The 18,746-nt window shown below is 59.3% G+C and overlaps 1 protein-coding gene across 2 annotated transcripts in view; it reads left to right on the forward strand.

The window, feature by feature from the left end:
- The window catches only part of MST1R (macrophage stimulating 1 receptor), a 52,222-nt gene that overhangs the window by 28,390 nt on the left and 5,086 nt on the right, over positions 1–18,746 (forward strand). Inside the window, exons 4-16 of one of the 2 annotated variants that reach the window (XM_043518371.1) lie at positions 223–348; positions 703–873; positions 6,843–7,021; positions 7,903–8,080; positions 8,738–8,883; positions 9,742–9,897; positions 11,627–11,720; positions 12,421–12,645; positions 13,332–13,478; positions 14,703–14,859; positions 15,306–15,398; positions 15,845–16,063; positions 17,316–17,396. In XM_043518371.1, the coding sequence (XP_043374306.1) occupies positions 223–348; positions 703–873; positions 6,843–7,021; positions 7,903–8,080; positions 8,738–8,883; positions 9,742–9,897; positions 11,627–11,720; positions 12,421–12,645; positions 13,332–13,478; positions 14,703–14,859; positions 15,306–15,398; positions 15,845–16,063; positions 17,316–17,396 (1,972 nt within the window). The remainder of the gene's footprint in view (positions 1–222; positions 349–702; positions 874–6,842; positions 7,022–7,902; positions 8,081–8,737; positions 8,884–9,741; positions 9,898–11,626; positions 11,721–12,420; positions 12,646–13,331; positions 13,479–14,702; positions 14,860–15,305; positions 15,399–15,844; positions 16,064–17,315; positions 17,397–18,746) is intronic. The other variant, XM_038410960.2, reaches the window with a different exon arrangement.

Raw genomic sequence — 18,746 nt, forward strand, 5'->3', positions numbered from 1 at the left:
CTGCCTTCATCCAGCTGTGTGGTCAGGCCACTGGCTGGGCCTGGGCAGCACTGGAGGACCGTGCGGACACAATAGACCCCCACTTCCCTTGGATTGCAGGGGGCCGGGACACGGTTCCCACCCAGGGCAGCGCTGCTCTTCTTCTGCGGGGTCGGCTGGGCCATGCTCCCGGCTTTCCCTGGAGTTGCTAGCTCTCTGAATGCGGTCACTGCCCCCACTCAGGTGGTGCTTCAGCGATCCAGCTCCTACACTGTCACCTTGGCTAATTTCTCCCTGGGCAAGGAGCTGCCGGTGCTGAGGGAGGTTGGCCGGCTGGAGGACTCTCTGTTCTTCGCCACTGGAAACAAGGTGAGTCAGGCGAGAGTTCACCCCAACCTCGCTGGGCTGGGGTCTCCCCCTTTGCCTGGGTCGGGAAGCCACTCTCTGCCCTGGCCCCAAATGGGATCGGAGCCATGGGCCACCAGCTGGTCTGTCATGGGGAGATGTACTGGGTGGGCTGCAGGGTTCATTGCTGCCCTTCACCCGTGGCTGGGAGGTAGCAATGGCTGTGCCCAAGGGCATGCCAACTGCAGGAAGGCTGTGTCCTGCCCTCCTGGCGCTGAGGGGTGTGTGGGGGTCCCCGTTCAGTGGGTGCTTTGCGGCTGCCCTGAGATCTCCGCAAGCCTCGGCCCTGTGCACTGACGTTCTCCTTTTCTCCTGAAGGTGTTTAAAGTTGCCCTCACCGGCCCAGGCTGCCGCCACTTCGTGACATGCCAGCGCTGCCTGCAGGCAGAGCGCCTCATGCAGTGCGGCTGGTGCGGGGGTGCGTGCACTCGGCAGAAGGACTGCGCGGCACTATGGAACGAGAAGAGCTGCCCTCCTGTCCTCACTGACGTAGGCCCTTGAACCACCCCCCGCTCTGTCCCTTCTGTTCCTCCTCGGATGCTGTGCTGGCTCCTGCCCTGCCCTGTCCTCGCTTTGCACTCTGCTTTCTCCGGTGCAGCTTGATACATCCCCTTGCTACATGCAGCTCCTAGGGCCCCAGACCCAAAGCCCACCCGCTGCCGACCCTGCCCTGGAGGGAGTGGTACCTCCTGGCTGCTGCGCTGATCCAGCCTTTCCTTTGTGCTCACCCCCGATCCCCTTTCCTAGCTCTGCAGTAATCTGGGCATTTCCCTCTCCCCAGGGGGGCTGGCAGGGGACATGCTGCTCTTGGCTGGGACTAGCTTTGTGCCAGGCTGGGGGGAGAGGGCAGGGTTTGTCGCCTATCAGAGGAAAATGGGCATTGCCAGACTGGGTTAGAGTGGAGATCCATCCAGTCCAGCTTCCCAGGGGCCAGCGCTGAGGTTTCAGAGGTGTCAGCCCTCCACACGCAGGTCTCCTCTTGGTCTCTAATTGGTTGGTTTAAGCTCTGAGGCAGAAGGTTCAATATCCTGCCAGATTTGTTATTAATTATGACAGCTCTGGCTATTCTCGTTGTCCGTGCCCACGTCCAATCCCTTTTTGCATTGTGTCGAGTTCCTGGCCTCTGCAGCTTCTGGTGGCAGTGAGTTCACAGTCTGCCCACATGTGGTGTGTAGAAGTATTGCCTTTTATTGGTTTGAATGTCCCATCTTTTAATGTCATTGTTTGTTCTCTGCCCTTCTGCTATGAGACAGGGAGAACAGATGCCCCTGTCCTCCCTTCCCTAGATCAGGCGATATTTTATTGGCATTTCTCGTGCCCTCTCATTCGGGTCTCAGGTAACTGACCTATGTCACAGACTCCCAGGACGAGTGCTCTTTCTCCGCTCCATACAGTCCCTGGGAGGAACCACCTTCAGTACAACAGCTCTTCTCAGGGGTCTGCTCTTTCTCGGGGGTTAAACCATAGGCTCCCCAGAACCGCACCTCTCTGACCCTTCAGCATGTCTGTCTCTTGCCATGGGCCCCCTCAGAGAGTCCGCTTGCTCTGGACCACCAGGGCCTCCACCCCCAGAGGGAATGATGCAACCCTGATCTCTAGACTGGAGTGACTCTCAGCCAGCATAAAACAGGAGGGTTTACTGAGCATCTGAACACAGCACAGGAAACTCTCTAGGCCCTCAGGCCTAGCAACCCTCAGCACCTTACATCTATGTCTCTCCTGCATCCAGGTGGGCTCTGGCTGCTCTCTCTTCCCAGTCCAGAAGCCCTCTCCTTCCAGCCGATCATCCTACATCATCTTCCCCCAACAGCTCCTCCCCTGTCTTTTGTCTTCTGTCCCAGATAAACAGGTGCCTGGGGCTCCTCTCTTCCATCCTTTGTTGCCCACTGGCCTAAACTGGCTGGTCAGGTCACCGGGGTCCTCTCTCCTCAGCCCTTTGTCCTCCCACTGCCCAGAACCGCCTGACTGCCAAGCTGGACTTGGCCTCCTGGTCACCAGTGGCTAGCGTCTCCCATCTCCAGGCAGTTTTCCAGGGTTCCCACTGCTAGGCGAGGCCACACGTGGTCCTCTGCAACAACAAACTCCTTCTCCCACCACCTCCCTCCTGCAGAGACTCAGACAGGGCAGAGGGGACTGTTAGCAGCTGCTTCTGAGCGTGCTTATACGTCAGAATTGTTTTTCCAATAGCCATAGCCTTGTTAGTTCAGTTTCCCCTCAAACCTTGCCAAAGGCCAGCTCCCCGGCAAGGGCTGGTTACACCGAGGGCTCTGTATTGCTGCAGAATGTGAGGATAAGGGTTCCACTGTGCTGGGCGCTGTACACACCCAGGGTAACAGATAGCTGTCCTGACCAGCTGACAGTCAGGACAGAGCAGAGAGACACAGGGAGGGGAAAGGCCTCAAACTCACCAGCAGAGTGACCCATGGGATGGCAGCAAGTGGTATAAAAACATCTCTCTGTTAACATGGGGAAATGCCTCCTTTCCCCCGCATCTCAGCCCTCGGATGGCTGGTCATAGAATCATAGAATATCAGGGTTGGAAGGGACCTCAGGAGGTCATCTAGTCCAACTCCCTGCTCAAAGCAGGACCAATCCCCAACTAAATCATCCCAGCCAGGGCTTTGTCAAGCCTGACCTTAAAAACTTCTAAGGAAGGAGATTCCACCACCTCCCTAGGTAATGCATTCCTGTGTTTCACCACCCTCCTAGTGAAAAAGTTTTTCCTAATATCCAATGTAAACCTCCCCCACTGCAACTTGAGACCATTATTCCTTGTTCTGTCATCTGAGAACAGTCCAGATCCATCCTCTTTGGAACCCCCTGTCAGGTAGTTTAAAGCAGCTATCAAATCCTCCCTCATTCTTCTCTTCCACAGACTAAACAATCCCAGTTCCCTCAGCCTCTCCTCATAAGTCATGTGTTCCAGTCCCCGAATCATTTTTGTTGCCCTCCGCTGGACATTTTCCAATTTTTCCACATCCTTCTTGTAGTGTGGGGCCCAAAACTGGACACAGTACTCCAGATGAGGCCTCACCAATGTCGAATAGAGGGGAACGATAACGTCCCTGGATCTGCTGGCAGTGCCCCTACTTATACATCCCAAAATGCCATTGGCCTTCTTGGCAACAACGGCACACTGTTGACTCATATCCAGCTCCTCATCCACTGTAACCCCTAGGTCCTTTTCCGCAGAACTGCTGCCTAGCCATTCGGTCCCTAGTCTGTAGCAGTGCATGGGATTCTTCCATCCTAAGTGCAGGACTCTGCACTTGTCCTTGTTGAACCTCATCAGATTTCTTTTGGCCCAATCCTCTAATTTGTCTAGGTCCCTCTGTATCCTATCCCTACCCTCCAGCATATCTACCTCTCCTCCCAATTTAGTGTCATCTGCAAACTTGCTGAGGGTGCAATCCACACCATCCTCCAGATCATTAATGAAGATATTGAACAAAACCGGCGTGAGGACCGACCTTTGGGGCACTCCGCTTGATACTGGCTGCCAACTAGACATGCAGCCATTGATCCCTAACCGTTGAGCGCGACAATCTAGCCAACTTCCTATCCACCTTATAGTCCATTCATCGAGCCCATACTTTTTTAACTTGCTGGCAAGAATACTGTGGGAGACCATATCCAAAGCTTTGCTAAAGTCAAGGAACAACACATCCACTGCTTTCCCCTGATCCACAGAGCCAGTTATCTCATCATAGAAGGCAATTAGATTAGTCAGGCATGACCTTCCCTTGGTGAATCCATGCTGACTGTTCCTGATCACTTTCTTCTCCTCTAAGTGCTTCAGAATTGATTGCTTGAGGACCTGCTCCATGACTTTTCCAGGGACTGAGGTGAGGCTGACTGGCCTGTAGTTCCCAGGACCCTCCTTCTTCCTTTTTTTAAACATGGGCACGACATTAGCCTTTCTCCAGTTGTCCGGGACTTCCGCCGATCATCATGCGTTTTCAAAGATAGTGGCCAATAGCTCTGCAATCACATCCGCCATCTCCTTTACCACTCTTGGATGCAGCGCATCCGGCCCCATGGACTTGTGCTCATCCAGCTTTTCTAAATAGTCCCAAACCGCTTCTTTCTTCACAGAGGGCTGGTCACCTCCTCCCCATGCTGTGCTGCCCAGTGCAGCAGTCTGGGAACTGACCTTGTTCGTGAAGACAGAGACAAAAAAAGCATTGAGTACATTAGCTTTTTCCACCTCCTCTGTCACTAGGTTGCCTCCCTCATTCAGTAAGGGGCCCACATTTTCCTTGACTTTCTTCTTCTTGCTAACATATTTGAAGAAACCCTTCTTAACATCTTTTGCTAGCTGCAACTCCAGGTGTGATTTGGCCTTCCTCATTTCACTCCTGCATGCCTGAGCAATATTATTATACTCTTCCCAGGTCATTTGTCCAATCTTCCACTTCTTGTAAGCTTCTTTTTTGTGTTTAAGATCAGCAAGGATTTCACTGTTAAGTCAAGCTGGTCGCCTGCCATATTTACTATTCTTTCTACACATCAGGATGGTTTGTCCCTGTAACCTCAATAAGGATTCTTTAAAATACAGCCAGCTCTCCCAGACTCCTTTCCCCCTCATGTTATTCTCCCAGGGGATCCTGCCCATCAGTTCCTTGAGGGAGTCAAAGTCTGCTTTTCTGAAGACCAGGGTCCGTATTCTGCTGCTCTCCTTTCTTCCCAGTGTCAGGATCCTGAACTCGACCATTTCATGGTCACTGCCTCCCAGGTTCCCATCCACTTTTGCTTCCCCTATTAATTCTTCCCTGTTTGTGAGCAGCAGGTCAAGAAGAGCTCTGCCCCAGTTGGTTCCTCCAGCACTTGCACCAGGAAATTGTCCCCTACACTTTCCAAAAACTTCCTGGATTGTCTGTGCACTGCTGTATTGCTCTCCCAGCAGATATCAGGGTGATTGAAGTCTCCCATAAGAACCAGAGCCTGCGATCTAGTAACTTCTGTTAGTTGCCTGAAGAAAGCCTCTTCCACCTCATCCCCCTGGTCTGGTGCTCTATAGCAGGCTCCCACCACGACATCACCCATGTTGCTCACACTTCTAAACTTAATCCAGAGAGACTCAGATTTTTCTGCAGTTTCAAACCGGAGCTCTGAGCAGTCATACTGCTCTCTTACATACAATGCAACTCCCCCATCTTTTCTGCCCTGCCTGTCCTTTCTGAACAGTTTATATCCATCCATGACAGAACTCCAGTCATGTGAATTATCCCACCAAGTCTCTGTTATTCCAATCAAATCATAATTCCTTGACTGTGCCAGGACTTCCAGTTCTCCCTGCTTGTTTCCCAGGCTTCTTGCATTTGTGTATAGGCACTTGAGATTCATAGATACTAAGGTCAGAAGGGACCATTCTGATCATCTAGTCCGAACTCCTGCACAATGCAGGCCACAGAATCTCACCCACCCACTCCTACGAAAAACCTCACCTATGTCTGATAACTCACTGATCGTCCCTCTTTCTCAGTATGAGGCAGGAGCCCTTCCCTCTCGTGTGCTTCTGCATGTGCTTCCTCCCAGTATCCCACTTCCCCACTTACCTCATGGTTTTGGTCTCCTTTCCCTGGTGAACCTAGTTTAAAGCCCTCCTCACTTGTCCAGAATCCGTGCAGCACTTGCAGACATCTCCTCCTCATGCCCAGCTGCTAAGTTGCATTAGAAGAAGTTATAAACTCCAGTACTGGAAGAGGTTCTTTTCCCAGCATTGCCATTCCACAGGACTGCTGCCTGCCGGGGAGCTGCCATGGGCCCCCTTAGGGGGTCCTGCCAGGCGGGGAGCTGCCACTGGCCTCCTCAGGGTGTCCTGCTGGGTGGGGAGCTGACGTGGGTTTCCTAGGGGTATCCAGCTGGGCAGAGAGCTATCATGGGTCCTCTTGGGTTGTGCTGCCGGTCGGGGAGCTGTCACGGGTCCCCTCAGGGCGGCCTGCTGGACAGGGAGCTATTAGAGGCCCCCTAGGGACAGCCCACTGCATGGGGGCCATCACAAGTCCCCTCGGCGCTGGGGAGCTCTTGAGCTGTTGCAGCTCCTGCCCGGGGCTCTGGAGGCTGCTGGTTTGGTCCCTGGGGTGTGAGCCACGCTGGGTCCATCACGTCAGCAGTGGCCGCAGGGATAACACATGGGTTTGGACAAGGGGGAAGGTGGACACGGCACCCAATGCCATCCCCTGCTGCCCCCCGCCCCCACGAGGGAGTCAGTGCACTGGGGTCCCCTCAGCCTGCCATTGGATGTGCCTCCTGCCATGGCCCAGGGCTCACCAAGAGGCTTTGTCACGGGGCCAGCCTCTGGCCTGCACCCTCCCTTCCCCACCTAGGCTACCTACCTGCTGCCCGTGGGCTGGGTGGGCGAGCCCTGTGCTGCTGTTGAGGGTCCAAGGGCAGAGTCAGGATGTTGGGGGGGCTGGGGTGGGCTGGGGATGTGACGCTGCCTTGTTTCCCCTCAGTTCTACCCCCGAAGTGCCCCCTTGTATGGCCGCACCCGGGTGACACTCTGTGGGATGGGCTTCCAGTCGCATCCGCACTTCACTGCCGCCATTTGGTCCCCCGTGGCCAGCAGCACCTACTGGGTGACGGTGGGGCAGAGGAACTGCACTGTGCTGCCTGAGAAGAGCCTGGACAGGAGGTAGGGGGCGGCGGAGGGGCTCCGGGTCTGCTGTTGGGGCTGCCACTGATCTGGGGATAGAGGTGTCTCCTGCTGGCTCGCCTGGGGGTGGGGCCTTCCTTCCTGGTCAGCAGCAGCTCAGAACATGGGTGGGGATGGGGGAAGAGGCACCTTCCCTATTCAGCATGCGGGATGCTTGGGGCACACACCCACTACCTTCCCCAGTTTAGGTATCAGGGAGAAGGCAGAATGGGGTGGTTCTTGGGTCAGCTACCTCTCCCCCTTGCCCGCCACCCCCGGTGGGCCTCTCTCTTTAGTATGACCCTGGCCCCTGCTCTGTCCGCATTTGAGCCACAGCATCTTCCCAGGTGAGGCCCCTCCACGTACTGGTGCCAGAAGCTGGCAGCTTTCTTGAGTGGAAATGGGCGGCAGTGCAGGCTGGGCTCAGCTCCTCCAGGCTTGCAGCCACTGGCCTTTCCCTACGGCTCGAGTCACCAGTGCTGGCACCCAGGCGAGTTCTGCCCTACATCATACAGCCACTGCCCCAAGCAACTGGGCCTTTTAGCAGGGGGCTGGAGTAGTATGGGCAGGAGGGGCTATGGGTCGGGAGTGAGGGGCACCAGCTGGTTTGCCATCAGACCCGGAGCATGGGCAGCTGGTGGCACCCACTGGGGTTTGTACCAGAGGTGTTCAGCGACTGCCAGGGTGGTTTTGGTGACAGAATCCAGTGACTTTCCCTCTCAGAGCCACGGCTCCCCAGCTGGTGCCCCCACTCTGCGCGTGGGGACAGGAGACGAGAGGGGTGTGGAAGGAGAAGCAGAGGCACCTGGGCCCTGCTGTTGTCCTCTCTGGCTGGGGTGGGATTCTGCCCGTGTCTCTGTGCTCCCTGCTGTGTCCCGCAGGCCCCCCGTGCTGCCCCGCAGCACGGCTGCTGTGGACGTGCTGGTGTGCGAGCTGGAGCTAAACAGCACCCAGGCGGTGTCGGTGCCTGTCATGGTTCAGCTCACCATCAAGGAGCAGACGAGGGACCCGCTCTTCCACGTCAGTGGCTCCTCATCCCTCAGTGGCTTCGTCTTCGTGGTACGTCCTTTCCCCTGCCCACCACCCAGCTGCAGGGACAGCCCTGGAGGAGAGCTGCCCCCAACAGCTGGAGCCAGGGGTCGGCAATGGAGCCTGCCTGGGAGCGCAGTCCCTCAGTGCCAACTGGGACCCTGGTGACGGCAGCCCCAAGAGCAGGGTTGGCAGAGTGCCCCACCTGCTCTCCAGCCAGCGGCTCATTCCTATCACGTGTCGGGCCCAGCCCCTCTGTAAGCAGGGCCAGGTGCCCAGCTGGGACCCTCCCACAGCATACATAGCGCACCCCTGGGCACTGGGGGGGCCATCAGTGGCGCCAGGCATTGCAGCATCCCATCACCACCCCTCCCTCGCTGGAGGCTGGGCTGAGCCTGTGGCCAGCTTCCTCCCTGATGGAGCTCCTATGGCAGCTGCTGGGCAGCCCCAGCATGTGCAATGGAGACAGCTCTGCTGTGGCAGTCATGGGCCGCCCTGCTCCGGCATCCCGTTTTGTGTCAGAGGGGCAGGGCCCTCCCCAGGGGCTTACCCTCTCCCTGGGCCGTGCTTTGTGTCCGGCAGGGAGGCGTCTGGCTGGCGGGCAGCATGCTGGAAAGATTCTTCTTTGGGGATGCCCTACCCCTCACTTCCCTTAGTAAAGGCCCTGTGCCCTCTGTGGCTCCACAGGTACCGAACATCACAGCCATCCACCCTGCATACGGTCCGATGGCTGGCGGGACCCAGCTCTCTATCCGGGGCCGAAACCTGACTGTGGGCAGCAGCTGGAGAGTGACGCTCGCAGGGGTGGAGTGCCCCATGGCAGGGCAGCAGAGGTACAGCAAGCATGGAGTTCTCATTGCTGCATTGGCTTGGGGGGCTGGGCTTGGGGGGCTGGGCTTGGGCCATTGGCTCTAAAGCCTTCGTGTTCGACATCCAGACGGTGGGCAGTCCAGCTGGGAAGGGTTAGGTCAGAATGGCCTGGGGGCTACTTTGCCCGAATTGGACTCTCAGGTGGTCTTGCTCTGTTTGGCATGGGTCAGCATGGCCAGGTGTGGCTGAACGGGCTGGGTTGGTGTGGCCGGGTCGGTGCGGTCAGGTCAGCATGTCGGGGTGTGGCTGGCTTGGTGTGGCTGGCTTGGTATGGCCAGATGCAGCTGGATCGCTGTGGCTGGGTCATTGTCACTGGGTGTGGCTGGGTTGCTCTGCTGGGGGCGGCTGGGTCGACGTGGCTGGGTGCAGCTGGATTGGCGTGGCCGGGTGTGGTGAGGCCGGGTCAGCATGGCTGAGCAGCTGGGTTAGTGTGGCCGGGTGATGCCAGCTCTATATGGATGTGTGTGTTCCACGGAGGTCATGTTTATACATAAACATCCAGGTGGGGTCCTTTGGATGGTGTCTGGTGCCACTGACCCTCTGCAGTGTGTTAGAGCCTACATCTGTCTGCAGTGCCCAGGGTCCATCTGCGGGGCAGAGCCCCGGGGGGAGCTCCTGCCCCAGGACTGCCAGGGCCTGTTGGGGCACGGATGGGGCCGGGCGCGCTCCTAGCCATGGGATGGCCAGTGTGGGGGTGTTGGCTGTGCTGGTCCAGGCGGGTCACTGGGAGGAGTGGGGGTGGGCCAGGGTGAGTTGCGGTGCAGCCTGCAGCCCAGCCAGGGGTCTGTTTGTCTCCATGTTGTGCTGTCCTCTGTCCCCAGCCCCACTGAGATCCGCTGCACCAGCCCTGCAGCCAGCAACCTGCGCTCTGTCCCCGTGGACCTGTGGATAGATGGGCAGCAGTTCCCTGCCCTGGAGCCATTCCAGTACCGCCCAAACCCCGTCCTCCATGACATCTCCCCCACCTGCGCCTATGAGTGAGTGCCCAGAGGGCATGGCCTTGCCAAGGGTCCCCCGGCCCCTGGAGCCCCCCTCCCCTGGTCACAGTCCCCCAATCCATCCCTCCGATCACAGCTACTCCAACCCCCTGGTCACAGTCCCCCTCCCCCTCCAACCCCCCTTCTCCCGATCACAGCCACTTCAACCCCACAGGTCACATCATCCCCACTCCAACCCTTCCCAAGCATAGCCCCCTGACTCCAACCCCCTCGGATCACAGCCCCTCTGATCACAGCCCTCCAACTCTAACCCCCCAGGTCAGAGTCCCCCTGTAACGTTGAGGTCTCTGGCGGGACACAACTGAGTATCAGTTCAGGACAAATTGCTTAGAGCAGGGCAGTTATAGCCCAAAACTGGAGTTCCTTTACTATTAAAGCATGCCAAACCAGCCAAACAGAGAGGACTTCTGTCACCCAGAAGCATAGCACAAGTTTGAAATACAGACAGTATAGAGTCAATACTTATAACTTTAAATACATAAATGATACATGCATACAGATAGCATAATCATAACCAGCAAATCATAACCTTTTCATAGACACCTCACTCCACAACCTTTGTACAATATTTGCTGTAAATATATAACAGTGGTTGCAACAATGATCTATATGTTCACAGGTTTCAGAGTAGCAGCCATGTTAGTCTGTATTCGCAAAAAGAAAAGGAGTACTTGAGGCACCTTAGAGACTAACAAATTTAATTTGTTCAGAGGTGTGTTGGAAATATTCCTTGAGTTGGAGACGTCGAAAATAGGATTCTAGGTCACCACAGAACTGTATCATGTTTGTGGAGGTGGAGGGGCAAAAGGAGAGGCCCCGAGATAGGACAGATTCTTCTGCTGGGCTAAGAGTATAGTTGGATAGATTAACAATATTGCTGGGTGGGTTAAGGGAACCACTGCTGTGGCCCCTTGTGGCATGTAGTAGTTTAGATAGTTTAGTGTCCTTTTTCTTTTGTAGAGAAGCAAAGTGTGGGTTGTAAATGGCTTGTCTAGTTTTTGTAAACTCCAGCCACGAGGAAGTTTGTTTGGAAGGTTGGTTTTTTGTTAGTCTCTAAGGTGCCACAAGTACTCCTTTTCTTTATATGGTCACAGTTCATGTCAATAACGTCACCCTCCCCCGCCAACCCTTCTCTTCAACCTCCCCGGATCACAGCCTCCCTCCCCCGCCCCCAGCTTGCATGGCCTCCTCCCTGCAGGGAACGGTGAAGAGCCTCTGTGCCCAGCAGCCTGGCCCATTTCACCAGGCTGGGAGCCTCCTTCTGAGAGCCAAGGCATCTCCCCTCCAGGCTGGGGATGAGGCAGCCCCAGCCTCCTCCTGCAAGCCCCATGACATGTGGGAGTTCACAGCATGGGGGGTTAGGAACCGGGGGCACAGCTCCCCTTGTGGGCACCAGAGGCTCCAGGCAGCGTGTCTAGCCAGTTGGGATTCCCCCGGCCCCTGGGTCCCCAGCACATCCCGTACGGGGTTCCCCCAGCCCCATGGTCGCCAGTGCACCCAACAATGGAGGTTGGCTCAGCCCCTGGGTCCCCAGTGCATCCCGTCCAGGGCTCTGCTGGCCCCGGGGTCCCCAGCGTGCCCCAGCCAGGGGCTCCCCCCAGCTTGTAGGCCCCCAGTGTGCCTTGGCCAGATCTGCCCCGGCCCCGGAGTCCCAGGCTCAGGGCTGTGCTTCATGCTCTGTGTGGCAGTGACCTATGACCTTCTGTAGGGGTTCGGCCCTCACCATCCACGGCACCAGCCTGGACTCCGTGTATTACCCCAGAATCCAGTTTGTGGATGCCAGTGTGGCGACAGAAGCTAAGGTGAGTGTGAGGGGTGGGCCAGGGCCGGCATTGTGGGCCAGGGCCGGCATTGTGGGCCAGGGCCGGCTCAGGCTGGGGAATTATGATCAGGGAGCTGGGCATGATGTGCTGAAGGGGGAGAGAAAAACGGACTTGAAATGCTGGTCGGGCCTGGTGAAGGCAGGCGCTGTAGGAGATTCCACCCAGTCTGCCAGTGCCCTCTAGTTCCACCCTGCTAGCCAGCCTTGGGCTCCTCCCCAGCTCTGCTGGTGCCCCTCAATCCTGACCCGCAGCCCCTGCTAGTCCAGCCCTGGGTTTTGCTCAGTGCCGGCCTGCAGGCCCTGCTGTCCCACTCTGAGGTCTTGGGCCCAAGCTGTGCCAGTCACAGGGGGTTGTGCATTCACCAGGAGGCAACTGAGTGCTCACACACTCATGTCACTGGTGGCTCTGGTCTCCAGTTGTCCAAATGGGCACATTAACTCGGTGCTGCAGCCCCGGGCTCCCTGTAGACATAGTGTGCATGTAGCGGGGTTGAGGGGATGGCAAGAGGCCTGAGCTGGGTCCGTAGCGTGCAGCCAGTAGAGCGAAGAGTGGCGCGGGCCTGGGCCTGATGTGGTGCCTGGGAGCCAGTTCTGGGCCATGTCCGAGGAGCACCGGGTCCCCTCACCGCTGTGAGCTCTGCTCCCGGGCACGCTCCTTCCAACATGCCCTGTCCCCTCAGGTGTGCATGGGGCCACGCTCCCCCGAGCAGCTGGTGTGCCAGAGCCCTGCCTACCCCTTCGCTAACAGAGTGGAGAGCGCCCAGGGCAACCTGACCGTGCTGCTGGACGGCTCTCCTGGACTCAGGGCCTTCTGCGTGCGTTACTACCCCACGCCCCAGATCCTGCCCTTCGAGCACGACAACACTTACCACCTCAAGTCTGGTGACGACGAGATTGAGATCCATGTACGGAGGGGGCTGGGAGAGGCAGGGAACCCAGGCAGGAGTGGGATTGAGGGGGCCAGGCCAGCCCTGCATTGGTGGGCTGGGGGCCAGAACAATGCCAGAGAGAACTGGGGGGCAGAGAGATGAGGGCCCAGGGCATGGGATGATGGCTGGTGGGGATGGGATAGGGGAGGGCCCAGGTCATGGAGGGATGGCTAGTGCGGGAGGGCCCGAGGCTGGGCAATGTCTGGTGCGGGAGGGCCTGGGGCCATGACCAGTGGGCTGAGGACCTGCAGGGGGAGGAATGCCTGGCCCTGAAGGACAGGGACATTGGTTAGGGCGAGAGCCCAGGAATGGTAGCCCAGGGGAGAGGCTTGACAGCTGGAACTGAGGTTGGAATGGTGGGATGCCCTTGGGAGGGGTGGGCCTGAGGGTTCCTGGGGAAGGCGGGGTGACTCAGGTGGGGTGGTTCCTGGGAGAGGCCGGGTGGTTCCCGGGGGGAGGCGGGTCAGCTTAGGCTGGGAAGGCAACTTGGGGGCTGGGGGGCGGCTCAGGTGGGGGGAGGGGTTCCAGGGAGTGGCCGGGGAGTTCCCAGGGGAGGTGGGGCAGCTCAGGCCAGGGGGATCCTGGCGGAGGTGGGGCGGTTCAGGAGGGGGAGTTCTCTAGCTAGGGTCGGGGGATCCCTGTGACAGTGGCTGTGTGCGCAGCAAATCGGGCTGGACGTGTTGGTGGGCTGCATGAGCATCACCGTGACGGTGGCGGGCCGGGACTGCCACCCCAGTGTCCTGAAGAACGAGGTGACCTGCCGGATCCCCAGGAACCTGAGCCTCCCCATGGACGGAGCCCCTGTGCAGGTAGAGCCCAGCTTGGGGGAGGGCAGGGCCCGCCCTAAGCTGGGCTCCCTGTCACTTTGCCCCCCTTCTCCCTACTGGTGCAGAGCCCAGGGAGATCCGGCCTGGCTCTGGGCTGTGGCAGCACTGCCTAGACTGGCCCTCTGCCCTGGGGGCTCTGGTTTGCCCCCTGCCACCTCCTCTCCCTGCCCTTCTCCTTTGGACAGTGCTCAGGGCTGAACATGTCCTGAGTGCAGCTGCCTGGGGAAGGCTTTCCCAGCCTCTGGAGGGCACCAGGCCTGTGGAGAGCAGCTGCCCCTCTGCCAGCCAGCTGCTGGGCTCACTCCTGGTTCTGCTGCTTGGCACGCAGTGAGGAGGGCACGGGAAGCAGCATCCAGCCCTGTGCCAGCTGCTTGTTGTCTGCCCTGGGTGCAAAGGGGTGGCCAGGGGGTCCCCGCTGGAGCTGTTATTCCCTCCAGCTGAGCCCACGTGGTGACCCTGTCAGTCTCTTTCCCCTGGCGTCTCTGCGCCATGGCATGTGGCCCTGTCTGATGCCCATGTCCTGCCGAACCTGCCTCACCCAGTGCTCACTGCCAAGATGAGTAGGTGCCAGGCTTTGCAGGGGTGCTGCCGGGCAGGGCTGGGACGGGGCAGAGCGCAGGGGCTGGGGTACCTGACATGCATGCTCGGAGCAGCCCTGTAACAGAGGGGTGTAGCTTCATGGGGCCAGGGATGGGAAATGTCCTCTGGTCCATCAGGCGACGGTGCCTGCCCTGCCAGGGGAATGTGGATCGGGGCTGGTCATGTGCCCCATGTGCTGCCTGCTCCTGGGCCCTCTGTTGTCCCACCAGCCCTGGGCGCTGCATCCCTTGGTACCCAGGAGACCTGTGTGGAGAGGAGCTCCCTTCATGCCAGCCCCACCCCCTCTGGAGAACCTGGGCAGGAGCGCCAGTGTTTCAGGGAGGCAGAGTGGCATGGTGCATAGAGTACTGGGCTGGAACTCAGGAGACCTGGGCAAGTCATGGCCATGCCCTGTGCCTCGGTTTCCCCATCTGCAAAACAGGGCTAATGGCACTGACCTTGGCAGAGCACACTGAGATTGCTGGGTGAAAATACTAGATAAGAGCTGGGGTGGTGGTCAGTGCAGGGGGGGACGGGCAAGTCCTCCCAATCCTGCAGATGGCTTAGGGACCTGTTCTCTGCCTGCTGGCTGCCGGGACACTGACTGCCTGCCCTCTCCTTCCCCAGATCTGTGTGAATGGTGCGTGTCAGGACCTGGGCTGGGTGGTGGCCACCTTCTCCCCGGACCCCCTGACTGGCATCCTCCTGGGCACCATCACCACCTTCATGTTCAGCTGCCTCCTGGCGTTCCTGGTGCTGAAATGCAGACGCAGGAGGAAGATGGGTAATTCCCCTCCCCCACACAGGGCATCGCACCCCTGAGCCTGCCATGGCTCCATTCCCACAGGCACTGACCGTTGTGTCACACGCCCTCTGCTCTGGCAATGTCCATTCCTGTTCTGGGCCCCCAGCTGGGTGGCATATGCCTTTCCTGGGTGAATGGGACTGTGCCCCCCGACCATGGGGGGGTGTCTTCTGGCATTATAGGCAATGTGCCCATCACCCTGCTGTCTAGGCACCAAGAAACTGCCCCCTGCCCCACATTGTTGCTGATGCTGTGCCAGTCCTTAGGGTGCCGGCGCCAAGTGGGGCTGGGCCTCCCGTCCTCTCAGTGTGGCAGGAGTCTGAGCGATGCCGGTGGGATAGCTGGTGCCCGGCAGAAGTGGGCCAGGCCACGAGGTCAGCGTTGGCTCTTGAGGCTCTGAACAGCTTTCTGTTCCATGTCTGCAGGGACCGAAAATTTGGAGATGCTGGTGAATCCCAATGAGAATGCCCCCAGATTCGCCCTGCTACCCTCTTCCATGGACTACCGGGATGTGCAGGGTAAGGAACTGGCATGTGGGGAGGCACTGCTCACTGTGCCTGCAGCCTGTGGGGCCAGGGCTGAGTCACCGTCCTTGCAGCAGACCCCCTCACCCCCGGCCGGGAAAGGATGGCCCAGCTTAGGGCAGCCCTGCGCGTGTTAGAACTGACCCAGCACATCAGTCTGCTCCCTTCTGTTCTGCCCCAGTGGGCGAGTCTTGGCCGTGGCTGTGTGCAGCTCCTGCCTGCTGGCCCTTGCCGGCCCATAAGCTCCCAGCTCTGAAATGCCTGGGGGCCCTCGCGGGGCTGGTGGGCATTGATTGGAAGACCCTGGGGATGTTCCGAGGGGCAGTTCATCTCTCTCCCCCAGCGGGGAGCAGGTGGCAGGGCACGCAGGCTGATCCAGCAGAGAAGAAGGGTTTTGCCAGGGTCTCGCTGTGACTTTCCTCTCTTTGTCCGGTTCCTGGCGGTGCTTCCCCCAGCCACCACTCCCAGCCGTGGCTTTGCCAGCAGGCGCTTCCGAGATGCCTCCTACACAGGCAGTAGTGATGGTTCTGCCATGCCGCTCGTGAGGATGCCATCCTGCTGCATCGAAAACCTCCGTCCCGAGCTGCTGGAGGAGGTGAAGGATGTCCTGATCCCAGAGGAGCGGCTTCTAACACACCGGGACCAGGTCATTGGCAAAGGTGAGCGTTGGGCCGGGCTGGGCCCGCCTGGCACCCTCAGCGTGGTACAGTGAGCTCTGAATTGTGGCTGTGTCGGGCCTCCGTGGCACTCACAGCCTGGCACAGTGAGTGCCAAGCCGCAGCTGAGTCAGGCTGGACCTGTGTGGCACGTTCAGACTGGCACAAGGAGCGTTGAGCCATAGCTGGGTCAGGCTGGACCTGTGTGGCACGTACACACTGGCACAAGGAGCGCTGAGCCATAGCTGGGTCGGGCTGGGCCTGCATGGCACCAGCAGCGTGGCACAATGAGCGCTGAGCCGTAGCTGGGTCAGTTTGGGCCTGCATGGCACCAGCAGTGTGGCAGAATGAACGCTGAGCCATAGATGGCTCTGGCTGGGCCTGCGTGGCACGTAAAGCCTGGCACAGTGAGCACTGAGCTATAGCTGGGTTGGGCTGGGCCTGCCTGGCATTCCCTCTGTGTCAAGGTCCCACCCCAGAGAAGCTCAGTACTAATGAGAGCCTCCATGTGATGCTGATCCAGCACAGATGGCATTCATCCATGGCATGGCATGTGGGGTTGGGCACAGATGGGGAGTCCGTACCCGCCCCAGCCTCGCTGCCTGGCCCCAGCTGCTCCCCTGGTCGGAGGGGCCGGTCCCTGCCCAGGGTTCAGGCTGAGCAGCACTGCAATTTGGCAGCACCAATCTCAGCCCGTTTCCCTTAGTGCCAGGTGCATGCCTGTGGCTGTTGCCCAGCTAGGGTCACTTCTCTGAACCTGATGAGGTTCCCGGCCCAGCGCAGAACAGCCCTGCAAGGGAGCCCGTCTGGCCGGCCTGGAGGCCCCACAATAGGGCAGGGCCGTATCTGGTGCCTGTCTGGGCCCTGCAGTGCCAAAATGGTCCCGTCCACTTGGCCATATCTGGTGCCCATCCAGGCCCTGTGGCACCAATATGGCCCCGTCCCCATGGCTGTAACTGTGTCGGTCTGGGCCTTGCAGCACCGACATGGCCATATCCCCTTGACTGTATCCAGTATCTGTGGGTGCCTCTCAGCAGTAATGCGGTCCCAGCCCCCCTGCTGTATCTGGTGCCCATCCGGGCCCTGCAGCATTGACTCCCCCGCAGCCCCTCTGCCATCTTCCAGCCCATCTCCTTGGACTCTAGGTGTTTGCCCTGCCTGCGGCATGTCAGCTGGGGTCTGGAGCAAAGGGAAGCTCGGGGCATTCCTTGCTGCATGGCGACTCTGTTCAGGGTGCCTGTGTTTTCCCGGCCAGGGCATTTCGGGAGCGTGTACCACGGCACGTACAGAGATCTGTCAGAGAGGGAGATCCACTGTGCTGTCAAATCCCTGAACCGTGAGTGCCCTTCCCTCTGGCTTCTGGCCTGCTCTCCTGCAGGGGCTGCTTCTGCCATGCTCTAGGGGGTCCCTAATCCCCATCCCCCCTGGGGTGCCTCCAAGCCCTGCCTGCTTCCTGCGCTGGCCCTTCACTCGTGCCAGGCTGTGGGCCAAGGAGCAGGAGGTGAATGGAACGGGCACCTCACTTATCTGGGCTATGCCTGACTCTTGGGTGTCTTCAAGCCTTCCCCCTGTGCAGCTGCCAGTGCCAGGGGCCAGGAAGCGTGTATGTGCCCGGCCCCAGCTGTGCCTGGCTGGTGGCTGGATGTGGTGTCCCATGGGTGGGCATAACCAGTGGTGAGCTGGAGCCAGTTCGCACCGCTTCGCTGGAACTGGTTGTTAAATTTAGAAGCCCTTTTAGAACCGGTTGTCCCACAAGGGACAACCGGTTCTAAAAGGGCTTCTAAATTTAACAACCGGCCAAAAGTGGCACCTTAGGTGCCGACTCCGTGGGTGCTCCGGGGCTGGAGCACCCATGGGGAAAATTTGGTGGGTGCAGACCACCCACCGGCAGCTCCCCGCCCCGCCCGGCCCCAGCTCAACTCCGCTTCTGCCCCTGAATTACGCTTTGCTTCTCCGCCCCCCCCCCCCCCGCTTACCGCGAATCAGCTGTTCACGCGAAGCCTAGGAGGGCTGAGAAGCAGGTGGCGGCTTCGCACTCAGGCCCAAGGAGGCAAAGTGGAGGTGAGCTGGGCCAGGGGGGCACAAGGATGGCCACCTGTGCGGCAGCAGGTAACCTGGTAGGGGGGGTGCAGGGGAACCGCTCCCCGCCCCAGCTCACCTCTGCCTCCCTGGGCCTGAGCGCGAAGTCGCCGCCTGCTTCTCAGCCCTCCCAGGCTTCCTGCGTGAACAGCTGATTCGCAGGAAGCCAGCGGGGGTTGAGAAGCAGAGCGGGGTGGCGTTCAGGGGAGGAGGCGGAGGCAGAGCGGAGGTGAGCTGGGGCCGGGCGTGGTGCGGGGCGGGGAGCTGCTCTGCACCCACAAATTTTCCCCATGGGTGCTCCAGCGCCTAAGGTGCCACTTTTGATGTGATTAGTGAGGGGAGCGGTCGCTCCGCCCGCAAGCTTTGCTACTCTGCCCCTAGGAGCCAGAGGGACCTTCCGGTTGCTTCCCAGGAGCCGCCCCAGGTAAGCGCTGCCGGGACTCCCCATCTCACCACCCGGCAGGTCCCTCTGGCTCTTAGGGGCGGGGCGGGGCGTGGTGGGCACCCACTACGGTGGCCCATGAGACCCTCCTGCCCGGTTCCAGGGGCAGTCAGGGGACAGAGGAGGGGGGTGGATGAGGCAGGGGTCCTGAGGGGGGGGCCGTCA

This window comes from Dermochelys coriacea, chromosome 7 (genome assembly GCF_009764565.3).
Source record: "Dermochelys coriacea isolate rDerCor1 chromosome 7, rDerCor1.pri.v4, whole genome shotgun sequence".
NCBI lineage: Eukaryota > Metazoa > Chordata > Testudines > Dermochelyidae > Dermochelys > Dermochelys coriacea.